The sequence below is a fragment of the Lycium ferocissimum genome, chromosome 7, assembly GCF_029784015.1.
Source record: "Lycium ferocissimum isolate CSIRO_LF1 chromosome 7, AGI_CSIRO_Lferr_CH_V1, whole genome shotgun sequence".
NCBI classification, from domain to species: Eukaryota; Viridiplantae; Streptophyta; class Magnoliopsida; order Solanales; family Solanaceae; genus Lycium; species Lycium ferocissimum.
The window spans coordinates 50,093,856-50,114,915 of NC_081348.1; the positions used below are offsets into that span (position 1 = coordinate 50,093,856).

General features: G+C 36.9%; 1 protein-coding gene across 7 annotated transcripts in view; it reads left to right on the forward strand.

Moving 5' to 3' along the window:
* Window positions 1–21,060, forward strand: part of LOC132065561 (uncharacterized) — a 33,042-nt gene that overhangs the window by 4,090 nt on the left and 7,892 nt on the right. The window contains exons 1-4 of one of the 7 annotated variants that reach the window (XR_009416755.1): window positions 7,998–9,262; window positions 11,665–11,815; window positions 13,917–13,967; window positions 14,612–14,900. Coding sequence is in view for 6 of the 7 variants with exons in the window: in XM_059459001.1 (XP_059314984.1) it covers window positions 9,106–9,233; window positions 11,665–11,815; window positions 13,917–13,967; window positions 14,612–14,719 (438 nt within the window). In the remaining variant the exon portion in view is untranslated. Of the gene's footprint in view, window positions 1–7,997; window positions 9,263–9,834; window positions 9,997–11,664; window positions 11,816–13,916; window positions 13,968–14,611; window positions 14,901–15,689; window positions 16,010–21,060 lie in introns of those variants that run through there. The other 6 variants (XM_059459001.1, XM_059459002.1, XM_059459000.1 and 3 more) reach the window with 6 other exon arrangements.

A 21,060-nucleotide genomic window follows, 5' to 3' on the forward strand; every position in this document is an offset into this window, starting at 1 on the left:
TGATTCTTGAATTGTGTTCTCAACAAATCAAATTGTCTCTCTACCTCCTTGATGAGCGACTATTAGTACTTCTGGTGTTTTCCACATTTTCTAATCCAGTTTAATGGAATGGATGGAAAAGGTTCATGAACAGGAAGATTAATTATGCAGCTGTTATCTTAACTAGAAGATTTCTAATTTTAGTTTCCTAGCAGTTATTATTATCTGTTGTTTCCTTCGCTTTGATTATTGTATTATTTGTTGTTGCTACTGTTCTCTTATCCATTATTTTCAGAATGGCTTCTTCACTATTGGATTTTCATTCCATACTTAATTTTGATATGCTTTACTTTAGTCGAGGGTCTATCGGAAGCAACCTCTCTACCTTCACAAGGTAGGGGTAAGGCTCCGTACACACTACCCTCCCCAGACTTCACTTGTGGGATTACACTGGGTATGTTGTTGCTAGGATTTTTAGGTGCTGATCTTCCAGATGGAAATTCTCAGTTGTGCAGTTTCAAGTGTCAATATGTCTATTCTTGAAGACTTATAAATATAGCCTCTTTAATTACATCTTTATGGTGGATGGATAATTCACCCCAAGAGATCAAGAGGAAAAAGGTACAGAAGAAGATGTGTTATTTTTGTGACAGATGCAATGGAAGAAAACATAAGTTCATTTACTTGAAGAAAAAAGAAAAAGGAAATGAAGTGGAACCAACATAAACACGCAGGAGTTATGGATAAATAGTTGGATTTTTCCTTGTGATTGTAGTCCATGTTGACATATTGGTTAGGTTACCAAAATTAGATTAGCAGGTGCAGGTGCAGGTGCTTTGGTTTGTCCTCATTCACTCTGAACTTTGAAATACTTTTAGGATTCCTTTTTAGCACTAATTTCAAGTCTCTTTGTTAGCACTATTTTCGACTGTGGGGATTATCTGATTACTGTTGTCTTTTATCAGGTTGAACAAGCATGGTTACCATGACTCATCAAGATACTTGCAATCATACAAAAACTTGTAATGTCAAGCTGTACATACTTTGGCTAATATTGCATTATGAATGAACATGTTACAATAATATAGCTAAAAGACTGGAATCAAAAGGATAGAGAATATTATAAGCTAAAGAGAACATCTTCTGTCACTTCAAGAAGTAATTAATTTGTAGACATGGGCAGTGATGAACAAGGCAATGGTAATTCTCTTTTGATAAGTACTCCCTCTGGTTTAAAAAGAGTGTCCACTTAGCCATTTGCACACCCCTTAAGAAAATACTAACTGCTAAGCAAAAATAGGTAATTTGACTAAACTACTCCTAATTAAATAGATATTGGGATTTAGTCACTTAATACTTAATAAGGGCAAATTTGGAAAACTAAGGTTAATTATTTCTTGATTTGATAAGTGAAAACTCTTTTTGAACCAAAAGGTAAAGGCTAAGTTGACCCACTTTTTGAACTGGAGGGAGTAATTTATATATGATAAGGTTTTAACCGTAACATGTATTTTTTGATGATAAGTTGGTTTTAGCTAGACTTTATAGCATTGAGTTGTAGCACATACATGATGACTAAATGTAATAAAATGGGAGAACGTAAATTTTAAAAATGATCTGCAATCTTTTATTCTTGTGCTCCTAATATTTTGCTATGTTACTCGGACTCTTCACTTTTGGTGCCGCACTTGTGTCGACACGACATGGGTGTGGGATCCATAACTGATCTGGTCAACCGATTTCGGATACTTTGATCAAAATCGACGTAGAATTTCTGGACAGATTCAATGATTTCTTTAATCAAAACTAAAGCTAAGGTGAAACTGAAGAAAATGGAATACCTTGTATATAAAAATTTCTATGTCACTTTGTTTCCTTTTATCTCCTTGATTCTCCCTCGATCAATATTTTTTCCTCAAGTTTTCCACATAATATTCCATAATTTAGGTTTTATAACTCTATTTTTATATATTTGAATTTTTTTAGCCAAATCCCCGCACCCGTATCCATAACTGGATCCGTATCCCCGAATCTTAAAATTTAGATCATGAAGGATCCGACATCTAGATCCGCACCCGTATCGGACACCCGCACCCGAGTCCGAGTAACTTAGATATTTTGTAGGGTGAGGTTTTCAGAAAACTTAAGGATATTGTGCTTGTGTTAATTTGGTATTAATGATTAAGATTGAGATGTTGATTTGATATTGATGATTAAGATTGATAGCTTAATTTTAGGAATATATTGTATTGATGTAAATGATTAGGAATTGATTGTGTAATGTTGTCTTTCCTTATTTAGTCTTAGAACTCATGTATAAGTACCCATTCTTATGGATTGTCTATTCATTCGTAAATACAAAAGCCCTTTCTTCTTGCTAAAAATCTTCATAGTATCGAGCCATTCTTTGCCTTTTGAGGTGAGTTTTCTCCCTCGCGGCACTAGGGTTCCGTGTTTTATCAAAGAGGTCGAGTTTTTCTCTCTTGTGGCTGTCCGCACAAAAAACTCCTCCCGTTCGATTCGTTTTAGATTATTTTCTCTGTTGGGGTCGCTAGAACATTCCGAGCCTATCCCTATCGCCTTTGATTTTTCCGATCACCGGAATTAGGATTCCGGCGTGGCGACCAACTTTCCGGCGATTTTTTCTGGAATTTTTTTTTCCAGTTCTCGGGTCGTAGGCCTATTCTAACCCTTCCCATCCAGATAATATGGGTGACACTACTTCTGGAGAGACTTTGTCTCAAGATGAAGTTCAACATCTTCGCCGTCTTCTGAACAAACTTGACTCTTCTAGTGTTGCTAGCCCCAATTATGTGCAGTGTATTGCTTTTAATGCTCGGCTTAATTGTTGGATTATTGATTACGGTGTGAATAGACACATGACAGCTCTTCTAAAGGCCTTCAAAATTACTCTCCTAGTCCCAAAGGGGATTATGTCAGAATAGCCAATGGCTCCCTAACCCCTGTCTCTGGAACAGGTTCAATCTTTTGTACTCTTGATATTACCTTATCATCCATTCTTCATGTGCCTGATTTTCCTATTAACCTATTATCTATTAGCGCTATCACCAAAGAACTAAGTCAGTGTCGTCGATTCTTTCCGATTATCGTGTTTTTGAAGACCTTCATACAGGGAAGAAGATTGGCGATGGTAAATCGCATAATGGCTTATATTTAATCGATGGAACTCGAGACTCGGTCGGAGCCTTTTTGTAGGAAATAAGGATGTCAACCGAGAAATAATACAGATGGCATGAACGGTTGGGACACCCATCTTTTTTTTTTTAAAAAAGTTATACCCCGGTTTATTTTCTAGAACCGAGTTTGAATCTTTGTCTTGTGATGCATGTGAATATGCCAAGCACCCTAAAAACTCTTATCCTTCCGAGTGACAATAAAAGCACAATTCCCTTTTCGACTATTCATTCGATGTACGGGGTCCTACTCAAACACTTTCTTTGTCCGGTAGTCGATGGTTTGTTACTTTTATCGATTGTTGCACTAGAATGACATGGGTATATCCGTTAAAAGCCAAAAGTGAAGTTTTCTCCGTGTTTTAAGTCATTTCATAAGATGATTTGTACTCGGTTGAGGCTAAGATAAAGATATTTCGAATCGATAACGGCACGAATACATGGATAAAACTTTTGGAGCTTACTTGAATCTTTTGGGATAATCCATCAAACTAGTTGTCCTTATACTAGTGCACAAAAATGGGTTCCGAAAGAAAAAAATAGGCATTTGTTAGAAGTAGCAAGATCCCTTTTGTTTACTCATGAATCTGCCGAAGCCTTGCGAGGATGCCATTCTAGTAGCTGCCTACCTCATCAATAGAATGCCACTTAAAACTCTTAATTTTCGGAGTCCTTTAGAAGCTTTAAAGGGTAAAAATGACTATACTATTCCTCCAAAGATATTTGGGTGTGTTTGCTTTGTTCATGCTAGGCACTCTGGGAAACTTGAACCTAGAGCTCTTAAATGTGTCTTTATTGGGTATTCTCCAACACGTAAGGGTACAAATGTTATCACCCTCCTTCTAGAGATTCTTTGTCAAGATGGATGTTACCTTTCGGGAATGAGAGCCCTATTTCGCATTACACCATCACCTCTTCAGGGGAGAGAATTATAAGGAAGAAGAGATGGTTTTTCGTAGTTCTATTGTTGAAACTACCGCCACAAGGAAAGAAAGGAGAAAGAATTGGAGACTAAAAAAAATTCGGCTACAAGAGAAAGTGAAATCGAGAAAGATTCGTGTGAGACGTTTGGATAGGCCTGATTTGATAACTTACTCAAGGAGAAATAGAACGTGAAAAGCCATCACGCAACCTCGCCGAAGTCGAACCTCTCTTCTCGGTGAGTTATCTATACTTCCTAACGAGTTAGATTTGCCTATTGCTCACAGGAAAGGAGTCAGATCTTGCACTAAACACCCTTTATCTAACTTTGTTTCCTATAATTCTTTATCGCCCTCCTATAGAGCCTTTGCCTTGTCTATTTCTTCTGTGTCTATTCCCCGGAAGCTTGGAGTCCAGAAGCTTTGCGATTCTAAGTGGAAGCAAGCTATGATGGAAGAAATGAAGGCCTTATCAAAGAACGAGACTTGGGAACTTGTCGCATCACCACCGGACAAGAAGTTGGTTGGTTGCAAATGGGTCTTCACTGTAAAACATAAAGCTGATGGTTCCATTGAAAGGTTCAAAGCAAGATTGGTGGCTAAAGGATTCACTCAGACTTATGGAGTGGATTATCAAGAGACATTTGCTCCTGTTGCAAAAATGAATACTATTAGAATTCTTTTATCTTGTGCCTAATCTTGGAGCGGGACTTACAACAGTTTGATGTGAATGCATTTTCATGGAGACTTAGAAGAAGAGGTGTACATGGAGATTCCTCCTGGTTTGGTACTGAACAAAGTCAAGGAAAGGTATGTAGACTGAAGAAAGCCTTGTACAGATTGAAGCAATCTCCGTGGAGCTTGGTTTGACGGATTCTATAAAGCAATGATCTCCTTTGGTTACCAACAAAGCAATGCGGATCACACCCTCTTTATAAGACATTTAAAGGGTAAACTCACTCTTCTCATAGTTTATGTTGATGACATAGTAATGACAGGAGATATTGAAGAGGTTGTTGGCACAGGAATTTAAGATCAAGGATCTAGGAAAATTGCAGTACTTCTTGGGAATTGAATTTGCTAGATCAAAAGAGGAATCTTTATTTCTCAAAGAAAGTATATACTCGATCTCTTGAAAGAAACGGTATGACAAGTTGCAAACCAGCGGGAATCACCCATTGAAAGCAATCACAAACTACTGAAAGCGAAGTTGGAAAAGAGAGATATCGAGAGATGCTGGTTGGAAGACTCGTTTATCTCTCTCACACTAGACCGTACATAGCCTATTCAATCGGCCTAGTGAGTCGGTTTATGCATGATCCTCGAGAACCTGATATGCAGTTCGTCTTTCACATTTTGCGGTATCTGAAGTCCGCTCCAGAAAGGTCTACTTTACTCATACGGTCACCTCCAAATAGAAGCCTTTACCGATGCGGATTGGGCTGGATCTTTAGATGACGGAAGTCACATGCGGTTATTGTACACTCGTAGGAGAAACTTGGTCGACTGGAGAAGCGAAAAGCAAAGTGTAGTTGCTAGATCGAGTGCGTTGGCGAGAATATAGAGCTATGGCCCGTGTTTGCGAACTTTTGTGGTTACAAAAGTTACTAGAAGAATTGAGATTGTCGAAAAAAGTAAACTTTCCTTGTATTGTGACAACAAGGCTGCCGCAATCGTATAGCTCGAAATCCGGTCCAAAGATGACCGAACAAAGCACGTTGAAATTGATCGACACTTCATCAAAGAAAAGCACGGTGGTGTCTTGAGTTTATTCCACGTGTCATCGAAAAACAACTAGCTGATGTGTTTACTAAAGGCCTCGACAAATGGACTTTTCATACACATCGGTTTGCAAGTTGGGCATGTGCGACATCTTTGCGCCAACTTGAGGGGAGTGTTGATTTGGTATTAATGATTAAGATTGAGATGTGGATTTGATATTGATGATTAAGATTGATAGCTTAATTTTAGGAATATATTGTATTGAAGTAAATGATTAGGAATTGATTGTGTAATATTGTCTTTCCTTATTTAGTCTTAGAACTCATGTATAAGTACCCATTCTTATGGATTGTATATTCATTCAGAAATACAAGAAGCCCTTTCTTCTTGCTAAAAATCTTCAGCTTGATTTAACAAAAATCACAATTGATGAACACACAATTTAAATAAATAAAAGTGTACTTTCTCTAACTGTTTAAGCTTTTAGATGAGGTGGTTACACACCTAGACCTAAATTGTGGGATTACACTTGGTTTGTTGTTGTTGTTGGTCACACTTCAATATGGTATTAGAGCGGACAGAAGTCCGGGATTTGAGCCTTACTGTCACCCATAATAAAAATAAATCATTTGCTAGGACCCACATATGAGGGGGTGTGTCGAAGATATTATTTAAGTAAATAAAATTGTGATATCTCTAACGTCTTAAGCTTTTAAATGAGATGGTCACACACTTCTACAACTTAGTAGATTTATCTTTCCTCATGTCAATTGTGTCTACAATTTTCATGATAGAAGTGAGGCTTGCATGTGAGCCCATACATTCGGAAAGCATTAATGCAATGGCATAGAAGGACTTCAATGTTAGAAATGAGGTGTGATTGGAAGAGAGCAACATTGAGCATAGAACCTGACTACTACACGTAACATATAACTCCCAAAATCTCTTCCTATAAATGTGATAGCGGACGGATGGTCTAGTTGTAAGGACCCTCCACCTTCAAAGATAGCATGAGGTTTGAGTCACCGATGGAGCAATGTGAGAAAAAGAGCCTATATTGGGCTCTTGGATATGGGGTTTAGTTGGGGTGGCGGCAACTTTACCAAATCAAAGAAATAATACTATGAAGAAAAAAGAAAAGAAATAGTACTACCTCTGGTCCATTTTAAATGTCGTTTTAGTCTTTCAAATTTGGTACGAGTAAGTGTCACTTTAGGAAACCAAGAATGCTTTATTGTTAGAAAGATCTAAAAAGTTTGTGGAGAGATAATGGGTAATTTGAAGAGATATAAAGGGTAACTTAGTCAAATAACCCATATAATAAATGTTATTAAATGGGTTTCTTAATGTTTGTGCCAAAAGCTTAAATGACATTTAAATACGATTTAAGGTAGCAGTATATAAATATCTAATGTCCCCGATCTTTTTCGGGTAAGAGGGACTTCTGATATTGATTAAATTTTTTTGTACTAGACTAATATTGTAAACAGATTCTTTAATGTAGGAGGGGGCTCCTTTCAGGATTAAGGAACTTTATATGGTGTGTGGAACAACAATATTAGTGAAACTACATGTTGCAAGTTTTGTATTAAGCTATCATGTTGTGTTCCTTCCATCAAGATTCATTCTTGTACTTGAGTATATAGTAGAAAATTTTCGCTCCACCATTTCTCTCTCTCTTTTTTTTTTTGGGCATAAATTTACCTCTCCGGCCAATTATACTTCCTTTGTTGGCGAAATAATTAATTTTGTAGATTAATCATCCTAAGTTTAAAACAAAACTAAGCACACAAAGGTACGACCCAAAAGTAGCCTTTTTCAGTTGTATGATGCTCGGAGCCTAAGATATGCTTATACAACCCGATGAGTCGATTCTCATTGTTTCTTTCTCTTTTCAGCTATCATCATTTACATTGCTCTGCCACTGGTCAAAAGAAAGACAGAGATTTTACGTTCTCAGTTCTTCCGACGTCCCATTCTCCTGTTCTAAGCAGTACTATATTTTACTCTCTTTGCAACCTTTCTTTTGTTTTAGTACTTTCTGGCCTTCTAAGAAGTTTTATGGTTGTGAATAGTTGATCCATATTTTCGGTTTTTACACTTGTTACTAGAGTAGTAGTTTAGGTAGTTGAATGTCACAAAAGAGTGTTGTCTTTTTGCTTTTACTATGTCTACTTCATAATTACTTCAAAGTCTACCAAGTAATATAAGAGTATAGATCTATTTTGAAGAGTGCTATATTGCTACTTGGGGGCATTTATGAAACTTGGTACTATATTATTCTCAGTCTTAAACTCTTAATTGCTCCTGGATTATGTATTGATGGCTCTCTAGCTTCTCTTTAGTGCAATTATTATTGGAAGGTTTAGTGGCTTATCGACTTGTCGTTATAACTTAAAAGGAGATCGAAGAGACTTTTTAGTCCACTTAGTTTTCAAACTTTTTGTGGTTGAGCATACAATATCCTAAAGCTGATATACCTATTTCTTCAACAATCAGACTTTCATCTCCGTATACAGAAGAAGATTCAATAGCAGCAGCATCTTAGAGAACAATTTTTTTGACATACCCTTGATGTAGTATCCATATGTAGAGCGAGTCTATTTTCACGTTCCTTTGCCTTTCCACCCTCATTTCCAGTAGCTTCATTTTGCATAGCCACATGATCTAGTACATTATTGTTTATCCTGAAAAAAGTATAATGCAAGCCATTACAGTTGTAATGACAAGCATGTGTAAGTCAAATGCCCTTTGAGATGTTACAATGCCCTGTGGAATCCACACAAACTAACAAACTTGTAGGTGAGTACGTCATGACAGACATCAGAATTGACATATTAAATGCACCAAAAAACAGAATTGACATATTAAAAAATGTATGCACAAATGGCAAACTAGATGGTCTCAAAACACCTAAGTTGTTGTTTCCGTTCAAAACAAAAAATCCAAGTTGTTGTGTGTTGCCTTTAGGGACATCCAGTAAAGTTGGAGCAGCCAAAATTGTTTTTAACCAACATTGCACTAGCTAGACAATAAAATTTGGCTTCAAATACCAGCTTGAACCTTATGCATGCATCTCAAAATTCACTTACAGATCTGAATTTTCTACCGGAACATTCATTGAGCAAGAGGCATTATCTTCTTCCATTGGAGATTGAGACGTCGAACGTTCTCTAATAGTAGTTGGTGATACGAGCAGCATAGTTCCAGGACCAATTTCATTAGGAGGAATGTTTCTGTTCTTTTCATAAATTAGAATATCTGCTTCTTCAAAGCCTTGTTCCTGTAGAATGTTAAAAAGTTGCCTCTGGAGTCTTTCAACAGGTGACAAGATGTGCTGTCTAAGCTTTGATCTCTTTCTTCTTGGGACGCTGTCAAGATTCCAGAGAGGATCTTTGTCTGCTTCTCCTAACAAAAGGTGAACGTTAATGCATACAAAACAATAAGGTATCAGTACAATATATCTTTTTCTTTGGGTTAAGCTTTTATATTTGTATGGTTAAGGTATGGTTGGACCGGTCAGTTCATATCTTTATTGAAAATCCAAATTATCTGAAATTTGTCAATGTCGGTTCATTGCGTAAAAGAAAGTAAATTATTGAAGCTTAGGGGAGACACTATAATTGATGGCCTGTGACCAAGAAAGGAAACTCAATATTTTGTTTATAGAGTATGATATAGTGATTGCTCCCCTACTGCTTATTTGGTAATACCATGAATGTGATTGCATAATTTGACAAGCAGATCACACTAATCAGGAAACAATAGGTATTTCCTGCGTAAAAATAAATCTTAAGTGTCGTGAATTTGATATCTGCTTATCAAGTTGTCTTAGAGATCATGGTGTAAGTGATTCTTTTGAGTAGTCGGTACTAGTGAAATCCTAATATAAAACAACCACTTGGACAATGGGAGAATGCTGATGAAAAATTTCTGTTTCACAGTTAAATTTGTTTTGTAGGGTCTGTAGATTCTTCCCCCGTTTTTCGCTCTCTCTCTTTTTTTCTTTGGGGTGGGATGGTGGGGTCAAATTCATCCATTTTTAATTGGAAGGACAAGAGAAGTTCTTATTTGGAATCACTAATAATATTGGGTGAAATGTTTTCTTCCTTTCCTTTTGAATCAGAAGACTATGCGCTGTGGGATTACTTTTTTGGCGAGGCGCATCATCCAAAGATTTGGTTGGCTGATTTAATCTATCTCATAAATTTCTTTGAGACTAGGAGTCTTGGGATTACTATCAGGCGAATCAGAGGAAACACATTGGCCAGAATTGAATAGGAAGCTATTAATTTTCTACTTTTTTTTTTTTTTTTTTTTTTTTTTTAACCCTTATGCTTAAGAAAGGATTTGATTGTGTCAGGCCTTAACATCAACCTCATAAAATGTAAGATCACTCTGGTTGAATAGTGAATAATAATGAGGAGATGGTGAAGGAGCTAAATTGCAAGGTGGATACTCTACCTATTACTTATGGGACTACCTTTGGGTGCTTCTAGCAAAGACCTTGAAGCAGTGTTATGAAAAGCAAAAAGCGCAAAAAAGATCTAAGGTCTTTTGTGGCTTTAAGCGCAAAGCGCAAATAAAGTGTGGGCTTTAATGAAAAAGGCGCAATTGTAGAAAAATACAAATACATATGTTTAGTCCAAGACCAATATTAATTAGCATGAATAACAAATATATGGACAAACAAGTTGAATAACAATTTACGATAAAGTGAAATATCAATTGTTTAGTCTCGCATCTTTAGGAGACGCTTATTGGCAAAGGAAAAGTATGTCTTAGAGCCTTGATGGTGTCAGTGAAGCACACATAAAGCGAGGCGAAGCGCTCAAAATGTTTTGCGCCTTGCTTAAGGGGTGGGAAAATTTTCGCAGACATATTTCCTCTAAGGTTGGTGACGGAAGCAGGATTAGTTTCTTGGAACATAAGTGGTGTGGGGAGAACGAGTTGAGGGCAATCTTCCTTAATATATATCGTGTTTCCAGCCAAAAAGAGTTCGTAGTCCAAATTCGGGGGTCTCACTAGGGGATTATTCACTGGGACCTAAGATTGAGAAGGAAGGATTGGGAGATGGAATAATTTCACAATCTGATTGAGTTTTGTTTGGACTAGCCAATCATAACAATTTATCGGATGTATGGAGTTGGCGAGAAAGTAGAGATGGATTGTTCACTATCATCTCTTATTATAAGAGGTCACTAGTGAGAGACGAAGGTACTTTTCTCCCATGACTCTATATGCATCCCTAGAGCTCTGAGGAAGGTGTGTTTCTTTTTTTTGGTTGGCGGCAAGGGATGCAATCTTAACAGTGGAAAATCTGAGGAAGAGGAGGATCACCTGTGTTAGTTGGTGCTTTATGTGTAAGAGTGCAAGCGATAATGTCGGTCATCTTCTATAGCATTGCAAGGTGGCTAATCGGTTACGGAGGGTGGCCCTCAACTTGTTTCGGATGCAATGGGTGATGCCGGACATAGTGAAGGAGGCTTTACAAAGTTGGACTAATAGGAGGGGGAAGAAATCCTCAAGAGCATGGAGTGTAGCCCCTTTAGCAATCATGTGGGTCATATGGAAAGAGAGAAATAAGGGGCGTTTGAAGGGATGGAGTAAGATTTTGCAAAATTGCAGAGTAGTGTTTTGTCTATAGTTTCTTTTTGGTGTACTTACGAGATCCCTATTTGTGTAGAGGATTGGATCTCTTTAGTTGAGAATGATACTTTGATGTAGGTTCCTTCTTTTGAGAAAGAAAGGATTTGATTCAGAATGTACATTATATTTGCCAAGACAAGTTAAGTGCTCTATCTATAAGTGAAATTATTTTACCATTTGTTTCTTCCATCTGAATGCAGTTGTATGAGGATGATCCTGCTGAACCTAAGCTTGATATGTTATTCATTTCCTCTTCAAGACAAGCTGAGGAGCCATCCTGTCCAGAAACATCTACTCCAACTTCTAGCTTTTGGTCGTCACGAGCTAAGAGACGCGGCTTCTTCACTGAAGGTAACTGATAGCTCTGTATTTCTCTCTTTCCATGTTTGGGAATATAGTCATCTAGTGTCCCCCTAGTCCGCCATCTTGATCCACATGCATTGCAGAGCACTGGTTTTGTAGGTGGCCCAGGTCTCCAAAGGGGGGTTCCTGTTTGAGTTCACAATTATATAGTGTTTAAACTTGGACAAACTATGAATACGTTCCTTGAAAGTAATCTCAGAACATACAGCACAATGATCATTGACTCTTAAGATTTTCTGTAAAAACGTATAGAATGTATTGCACGATAACGAAACTAGAGTATGTATAGCGGGGGAATTTTTTAGAAAAACAAGGGGAAATATCTTTCTGTGAAACGTGCTTCGACTTTTAGGATGTGTCAACTGTTTTTGTACTCACATTTTCATCACCATGTTAAAGAACCATACAAAATAGTTAAAATTTAGCTTGATGGTGGAAAGATTGAAAAGGATTTGCTTGATATGTTAAGGAACCATGCAAAATAGTTAACCTTTTGGCAAACCACATTTAATTGCGTGATAATTTTAAGGAGTTACTGGAGAACTCGCTGAGCAAATATTAACTTCTATTTTTATGGTCTTTAAGTTTCTAGAAAGTGTGGACTCTCGGGACAACTGTGTGAAGGAAGTTTTATCTCGACTTAAAATTGAGAATATGCGTGCATTCAGGACCTTTTCCCCTCTGTAAAGAAATTGATCTCGGGCCTAACTCAACCTCAAAAACTAACTCAGGAGGAGAGGTTGCCCAAGTCCATATAAGGAGTCCAAACACCCATCCCACAATGTGGGATGGGTGTTTGGACTCTTAACTTGGGCAATCCTTCCTCCATGAGCTAGGTTTTGGGGTCGAGTTAGTCCCAAGATCCATTTCTTTACACCCTCCATATTACTTGCCATTCTGAATCCAGCTGTCTATCAACAACTTTTGCTGAGAAAAAAGTTCGGAGTATACATCATCTAGAACTTAGGGACCACTTTGTCAAAAGATCAAATAATGGGGGCTAAATGTGCATGGATGCTAGGGATTGGGGAGCGAATCTGCAATTTATCCGAGATGACCTCAGTTCTTGTTAGACTAATGGATGCAGTGTTGAAAATCAATTAACATTTGGCTCGAGAGGTGAGTCAATTGAAGTACTCCATGTTTTATGTTTAACGTATAGGCAGTTTCGGGAAATTTGGGTATTTAGTAGCTTCATAATGTGAGTCTTCAAAGTTTATTTGCTGAACATCAGGCACATAAATTCTAATCATCACTGAACCAAGTATCCTGTAAAACATGATATTATTGTTAAACATAAAAGGGTGAGATATAGGTGGTCAATAGAACTTACGATTGATGCCACAATGGGAACATGGCCCTTCTCTACCCATAGAATCTGGTTCTGAATGATCTGTTTGAATCAGGTTGAATGTGCTGCTGCTAACCAATAGAGTTTGATTTGCTCTCTAATCTAAACGAATCGCAAGATATATATAAACAGATAAGAAATCGGTAGACTACAACTGGTCATTCCCATAGAAATAGATGGATCATGATAGAGTTTCCATTTTACCTTCCCTATAAAAATGATCGAGTTGCCATTAACGTTAATCTATTCTGAACTGTTCTGTTTCCTCTTATGACAGCTCCCCAAATTTGATTACTGTAATTTCTCAACTATTTACGCTATAGCTCCAATGAGAGAAGTGTTAGATTCTCTATCGAAAGAAAAGGGGGTGGGGATTTGGTGGGTGGAGTGGGTGGGGTTAAAGCTGGATTTGGTGAATCTTCGTAATTTTAGGCATTTAGTCTAGTGGTCAAGGCTTTTTAAGCAACAAATCTTAAGGCAAGGGAGTGTTAAATAGTTTCAAAATGATAATTCAAATATGTAAGAGTGAGCAAATAATAGAGTTGCCAAATAACATGTATAATGCAGTAATTGCCTGCAGTTGTGGGAATCAGATTTAGTATTGAAAAATCCAAGGAAGGCCCTCAGATTACACTACTGAGAGCAGATCAGAAAAGAATTTGTATTCCCTTGCACTAGTACAATAATCAAATAAACCGTTTTGCTTAAATATAAGATGGTCTCATTAACTCTCTGCAGGTGAGAGTTGAAGTCCATACAGGTGGTGAAATTGGATGGATTTCCTATTTGGTGATCACGCCTCATCTCGTGATTTAAATTGAGAATATATAAATATTATCATAGAGCTGGCTATTTCCTTGCAAATTTTCTTAAAGTCTTTGGCCCTGTGAAAAAAAGATATCTAAAAGAAGAAATTAAGTTCGTTCGCTTACTAGGACAAAAAAATTTCTAGAAGAACAAACAAACATTTTTCAAAAAAAAAAAAAAAACAATCTTTTGTACAGTTACCAGTTTCAAAAAAAAAAAAAAAAAAACCTTTTGTTGGTTTTGTTTTACTCAAACCAAAATTGTACCAACTTCTAAGATAGCCCCCAGATTCTAAATATTATCATTTTGACCCTCTTCTTGTAAGTTTAATTTACTTTTTGATCACCTTCTTTTCCAGAAAGAAAGGAATAAGAAAGCAGTTTCCAAAAACTTCCCAATAGACCGTTTAAACACACCTTAGTGAGTTGCCAAATCATGAGTTTTCTCATTTTTTTTTCTTGGCACTACTATTGTCAATTTAAGAGGTCCTTATCTCAAAGTTAGTCCTGAAAAGTCGACTCACAATTTTTCCTTGTTCTTGAAATGGAGATATGCTATTACGCAATTCTATCTTAGCAACCATTTTACTGCTTAATGGACTTAGTTATGAATGTTTCCTTTTTCAGGCGAGAGTTTCCCTGCTATTGAGATGCAGCAACGACACACTTATTTTTTCTATCTTACCTTCCTTGCGAATTTCTTTTGTCGCCATTGATAGAGTTTCATGTATCTAAGGATATGATTTTTCCTTTATATCATGCTTACTGATTTCCAAATAACAACAACCACTATGCCTTAATCCAAGCAAGTTGGGGCGACTCTATGAATCCTCATCATCTTGCTTCATTTAAGCTCATCTCGTCATGCTTACTGATGTAAAAATACTTATTTCATATTTAAGATTACTGACATATTTTACATGCATAATATATAGAATATTACTGGCTTTATGTACTCTGTTATCTACTTCACTGTGATACCCAAAAAATGTGCTTTTATTTTTGACATGGGAAGAGGAGAAGAATGTTGATCTTAGTTGTGTGCATATTCTTCATGTATCCATTTAGTGGCATGATACTGTAGGGTTTACTTCTTATGAAACTTTTGCATAATTGGATATAGAATTTGGTTATAAACTTCATTACTGCTGAGGGGAAATCTAACATATGGTGCCTAAGAGACAGTTTTTACGGTTCTTAATGGTTTAGTAAAGCTAGCACTTAATCTTCTTGCCAGAAACGTTGGAATATACTAGATATGATGTGTTTGATAAATTGACACGAATAATAATGGTATTTCCCTTGCTTGCTGGTTTACTGGAATGTGTATTAGGCACGGAATTTTCAGTATATATGAAACAGGAGGAAGTCCTTTGTCCCATGTACATGGATGTATAGGTTGTAGAAGTCGACACTCTGTGCGTTGCGGTAAGCTTATGTTGGTTGTTTTTTCACTGTTCCCATCTTTTGCAAAATTAAATCTGGATTCAATCAGCTTAATCTAGTGAAAAACATTATTCATTGATTTGCACTAGCGACTTGAGATGTTTCAGTTCATATGTCAAACTTGTTCTAAGTAGTGCATTATTGGTATTACTACTTATAAGGTTCACACTCACTCTGCCATCATACTTGTTATTGGCTAGTTGAGTATGTTTGAAACTTATAATGACTAAATGGTAAACTTATCTGTCTTCAAATGCAGGTTAACACAGATGTTTTGGCTCAGCCTCTGCCTTTTAGTGATGATTTAACTAGGTTGACTCTCTAAAACCTAGTAGTCAAACCTGATGATTTTTGCAGAACACTATGTTCATCAGATATTTTCATATAAAGGTTCTCTCAATATTTATAACTAAAAACTACGATCATTTGGCCTCATAAATAGTGTTAATAACTATGTGGCGTGAGTTGAGCTAATTTTACCATGTTACCTAGAATTTCCTGTTATTTTGGACAAACTTGTTTTGCATAACTTTCTTATTCAAGTGTTATTGCCTTAAAGGATGCGGATCTTTGTCTAATTACACTTGCTCCTAAATGTCTTAAATTATTTTTCGTGATTACTAAAAATAATTGTCTCAAATTATTTGTGGTTTTAGATTTTCAAGGCACAATTAGTTATTTTTTCTAATTTTACCATTTGTAAAAGTTTGTCATTTATGGATATGCACATAAATATAGAAAACATTTAATTGAGAGATATTACTCCAACTTAGACATAAATAGGAGTAGAGTTGGTAAAATACCCCTCTTAATTAATATTTTTTAAGGGATGTCTTAAAAAAAAAAAAAAAAAAAGCGACAGATAATTTGAGACGGAGGGAGTAATTTCAAGTAGTTATATTGTAATGACTCGTTTGGTCGTTAAGGCATTTTGACCCTTTTACCCCTGTTTACCCTTCCCTTAACCCAGTTAGAACATGCTTGACTCGTAGAGATGGGTAGTACGGTTCCCTGGGCGATTCAGATTAGTTTTGAGGGAATTAGTGGCTGAAAGCGAAAAAACATTGACGAATAGTTGACTTCTAGGTAAACAAACATTTTTGGGAATTCCGTTGATTCCATGAGGTTTGGAGAGTTGTTTATAACTTGGTGGGGGTGATTGGTTCGGTTCCCCAGGCACTCAGGGGCGCTTAGGGTCTTTGGTTGGAAACTTGACTTTGAGGTTGACCGGGGCAAGATGACCTGAGTTGGGAATTTTGAGGGCACGGGTGAGTTCGTAGCGTCTTTTATAGTCAGTTTGCATATTTGGTTTGTATTTGAGACGTTTCGGATGAGTCTCGGGATTTTGGGGTGTTGGAGTCAAAAACCAGATTTTTTGGTTTCAGCAGTTGCTGACATCCTTCTTAGCGATCGCGTGGAGAGGACCCGCGATCGCGAGGAGGCGCGTGTTTGAGTGGGTCAGTTGTGGTGTTTCGCGATCGCGGGCCATGGTCTCGTGATCGCGATGGGTCTTTGGGTCGGGTTGTCATTTAGCCTTCGTGATTGCGTGGTCCCAGATCGCGATCGCAAATGAGGCACTGTAGCTCTAGTGATAAAAATCCCAAAATCCGAAGTCTTCTTCATTTTCCATATTTCCAAGTTCTTGAGCTCGTTTTGGAGGGATTGCAAAGAGGTTTTGCCAATCTAATCTTGGGGGTAAGTTTCTAATCCTAATTTCTTTATTTCCAATTGGTTCTTATCATTGATTCTGGAACCAAAATGACTCAAAAAAAAAAAAAGACTTGAATCAAATACCCAGAAGAAAAAAAAAAGCGGTACAAAAGTACCTTTAACACATTATTTTACTGCGTTAAAGGAGCTCCCCCCCTCCTCCCCCCCTCCCGCCTTTTGTTTTTGTTAAACTCTCTTTGTTTTACTTTTCACACTTTTTTATGTACTTTAGCCATAGATTAATCATGCTTTGGGATTCCAGAACTTCAATATTTTATATAAAACTCGACTTATTTTTGTGAGATTAATAAGGTAGGCTCAATACATCAAGGATACGCTATAACACCTCATACCTTTAGACTAGGCTACGTTCATGATTCAGGACTTAGTAACCAAAATGGGAATGTTGGGATTCGAAATTTGCTCTGTCACAGTAAAAGTACGTGTTGCGACATTTTGTACGGGCGATACATGATGTGAGGGACGTGCATTGATGAAAATAACGAAGTTGGAGATGTACGTTGAAAATAATAGAAGTTGGAGATGATGTACGGGCTGTACTTCTAGCCCGTACGATAAAGTATGGGACGTACCACGCAAGTCGTACTTCCCCCGTCGAATACTGATGTTCACTGGAAATTGAAATCCAAGTACGGCGGCGAATGTACGGGCCATACATGGTGGCCGTACTTCACTTGCCTCGGCCATAAACTATAAATACGTGGGATCAATTTTATGTCCCGCTTTTTACATTCTTCAAGACCTAGGAGGAAGTCTTCTCCTCCTTCCATTGAAACACATCAAGATAAGCTTATTCTACGCATTCCAAGTCAATTCTAATGTGTACCCATGATTCCTAAACAAAAATTCATCATTCTTAACCTAGGGTTTTCAAGAAAACCCGTTTAAGGAATTCAAGATTAAGGCTTTGGGATTCTTCTTCAAAGTTCGGACCTTTACTACGAGTTTGGAGTATTATCAGGTATGTAGAGTTTCTATCTACGTGTGGAAATATCTTTGTTCTTCCCCACACCACGTTCCTCCATGATTATACAAGAGTTCACCAAAACTAGGGTTTTAGCCATGTTCATGATAACTCTAAATTCATTTACTATGATATACCATGTGTGTGATGTTGACACCCAATTTTGTCCCTCCCTTATTCCAATTTATTTCCTCGGGCTTTTAAATTAATTAAATCTAAATATTTTATTTCGCTACTATTTCTACTGCTATTAATATTATTACTTTCATTTTCACTATTCTAATATCAACATTAATAGTATTACTTTATTACAAATTTTAAATGGTTCGTCATCGTTTCACTTTAGGATTTGTATTCGTCAAAATTTTACTTGATTAAATCCTTTACTTTCCATATGCTAATTACTATTCGCCTTCGCATAATATATATTGTACTAGATATTAGGTCAAAAGCCCAAGAATAATTAAAATAGAGGGGAGAAGATCAACATTTTTAACCAATTCACATTTATTTTAAGCAGCCCACTACCCACTACCCGCTTAATTTTTTTTTTTTTTCTGATCCAGCCCAACCAAAATTCGTCTGACCCGGCCCATTTGTGTCTTAAAACCGGTTGAAGCCTAATCTTCAACCTTAACGCCGCCTCTATCGTTTCCTCTCTCTTCTCTCTTTTTCGTCTCTTTCTCTCCCTACGCTCTCTCTTCTTTCTCGTCGTCTTCTCTCTTCTCTCTCCTCCATTTCCAGCAAAAATCGGAACAACTTTAGCCGCGAACAGCCCCTGTCCTTCCTATTCCGCGCAAGTTTTGTCCGAAATGGAAAAGGGTTTCTTATTTTCGTCCCAAGATACAACAAATCTTCAAAAAAAAAGAATAGTCGAACCATTTTCAGAAATACCGAATCAACTCACGTGAAGTTCCTCCTATTCCACAACGTTCAAATTTCAAACCAATTTGTTGACCAAGATTTTGATTCCGTTTTACCGCTCTAAGAACCCTAACCTGTACCTATAAATACTTACGCTTTGGAACCCTAGTGGTTCAACAAGGAAAAGCCGTCACCTAACCCGAAATACACTATCATTTTCCCAAAACTTGCTTTCTTTGATTCTAGTGAACTTTAGCCGTTATAAAACTCATTTGGTTCGGGTTCAGAATCCATTCGTAACGAAAGAGTTAGATTCGAGGCCTCGACGCCCAGTTCATTGCACACAAACAAGGTAAACTTCGATACACTTACGCTTTCAACCTTTAGTTTCTGTTTTAGTTGAAACTTTAGCTCTTTCTGTTTATTTTATTGTTATGTGGTTTCTTTGTCGTCGTGTTATTCGTCTGATGTTTGGTAGCTGTTAGGATAGATTAATATTTATTATAATGAATTTGAAAGACGTGTACTCTAGTTTGGTTGGTTAAACTGAATTTCCAGGATTTAGAATCTATTTCAAGCTGAATATACATAAGATATACGGTGGGTTATCAATGTAAGAAGAGGACATACATCCGATATGCAACTGATATATATACCGTGGTGTATATCTTAGATATATTGTGTGGTTAAAACAGATCAGCATTGAACCATTTCCATAATTGTCTTTCATCTGTAAGTTTAAGTTTTCCGCTTTTGGTTAAGCTAATACGAACGTTAGTGGTGAGCATTGATTATTTGCTCTTCTATGATTTAGAGTCTGCTACTGCATATGTTCGTACCAAACAGGCCCTAATATAGCATTAAATCATGACATTTAATTCAGTCCCTTCTGTTGTGTTTAAATGCCCATCGAAGTAATAGTTTGGTATAGTGACCTGTAACATGGTAAACAAAATACCAACAAGTGCGTTTGTGTCCACATGTTGAGAATCGGTTTTTATTTAACATGCTATTTTGATAAGCTGACTTTGTTGAAGTTTAATTGAAAGACTGTCTTTCAAATATGCTTTTTGCCCTAGAATCTTTTAAATTGCCTCTTTTTGGGACTGAAGGTATGTCTTGGGTTTGAAATCTGAACCTTATACTACATATCATTAACATGTTATTAAGAAAATTAATGATAGTGTACAGTGGTTGACCCCTCCTTTTGATCAGTGGCTGTTTTATCTTGTCATGTGATGCTCACCTATTCTCTCTCCTTTTCTTCTCTAAGTTCTTGTTGATGTAGTTTATAGCATTTTCGTTTCCCTGCTATGGCTTTTAGTACTTAGTTCTGCTTCTAGGTCATGGTTTTGGTTGGTGTCGTACTTAGGTCGCTGTTTGTATTTGGTGCTGAATAATTTTCCCCTTTTCTGTTCATTTTTCAGATTCTATCCTTAGGTAGTTCATTTTGTTCTGTTGATGTTTTTGGTTGTCTTTCCCTAAACTAAAAATCATGATTCGGTAGGTTCTTTCTGTAGTTATTTGCTAGAGTGAATGTAGTATGACAATTTGGTCAAATGAGCTAATAATGCTACGAATGCCTCAAGTGTGTTAGACAGTCTGTTTTTACTTGACGACATGTTTTATTAAAACCGATCATGATCCTATTTTATCCCTTTCCAGTTAAATGAGAATGGAAGTTACATGTTTCTATGCCGAAACCATGTTTTGGCTTTATTTGTCGCATTAAAGTGGACCCAACGACCTGCTATTGTACTGAGAAGTTGATTAAGAATATACTAAAACAGTACCTAAATTCCCTTCTTGGTATTTCCCATCCCGTTGTACGTCTCGAATCCCGTGACTGTTTTAAAATGCCGTGATGATTTGTGCTTATTTGAATTCGTACATGTTAGTATATCTAATACATCCCTATGAATGTGTATGCATGAAATGCACTTAATATACATAGTATATATATATAATCTATGGAGTTGTCTTGAATTTGTATTCTCACGTGTTTAGCCTTATTGTTCATATACTAATCTTTTTCTTTTGTTTTATGCACGATCTTGGCACACGTGTCCGA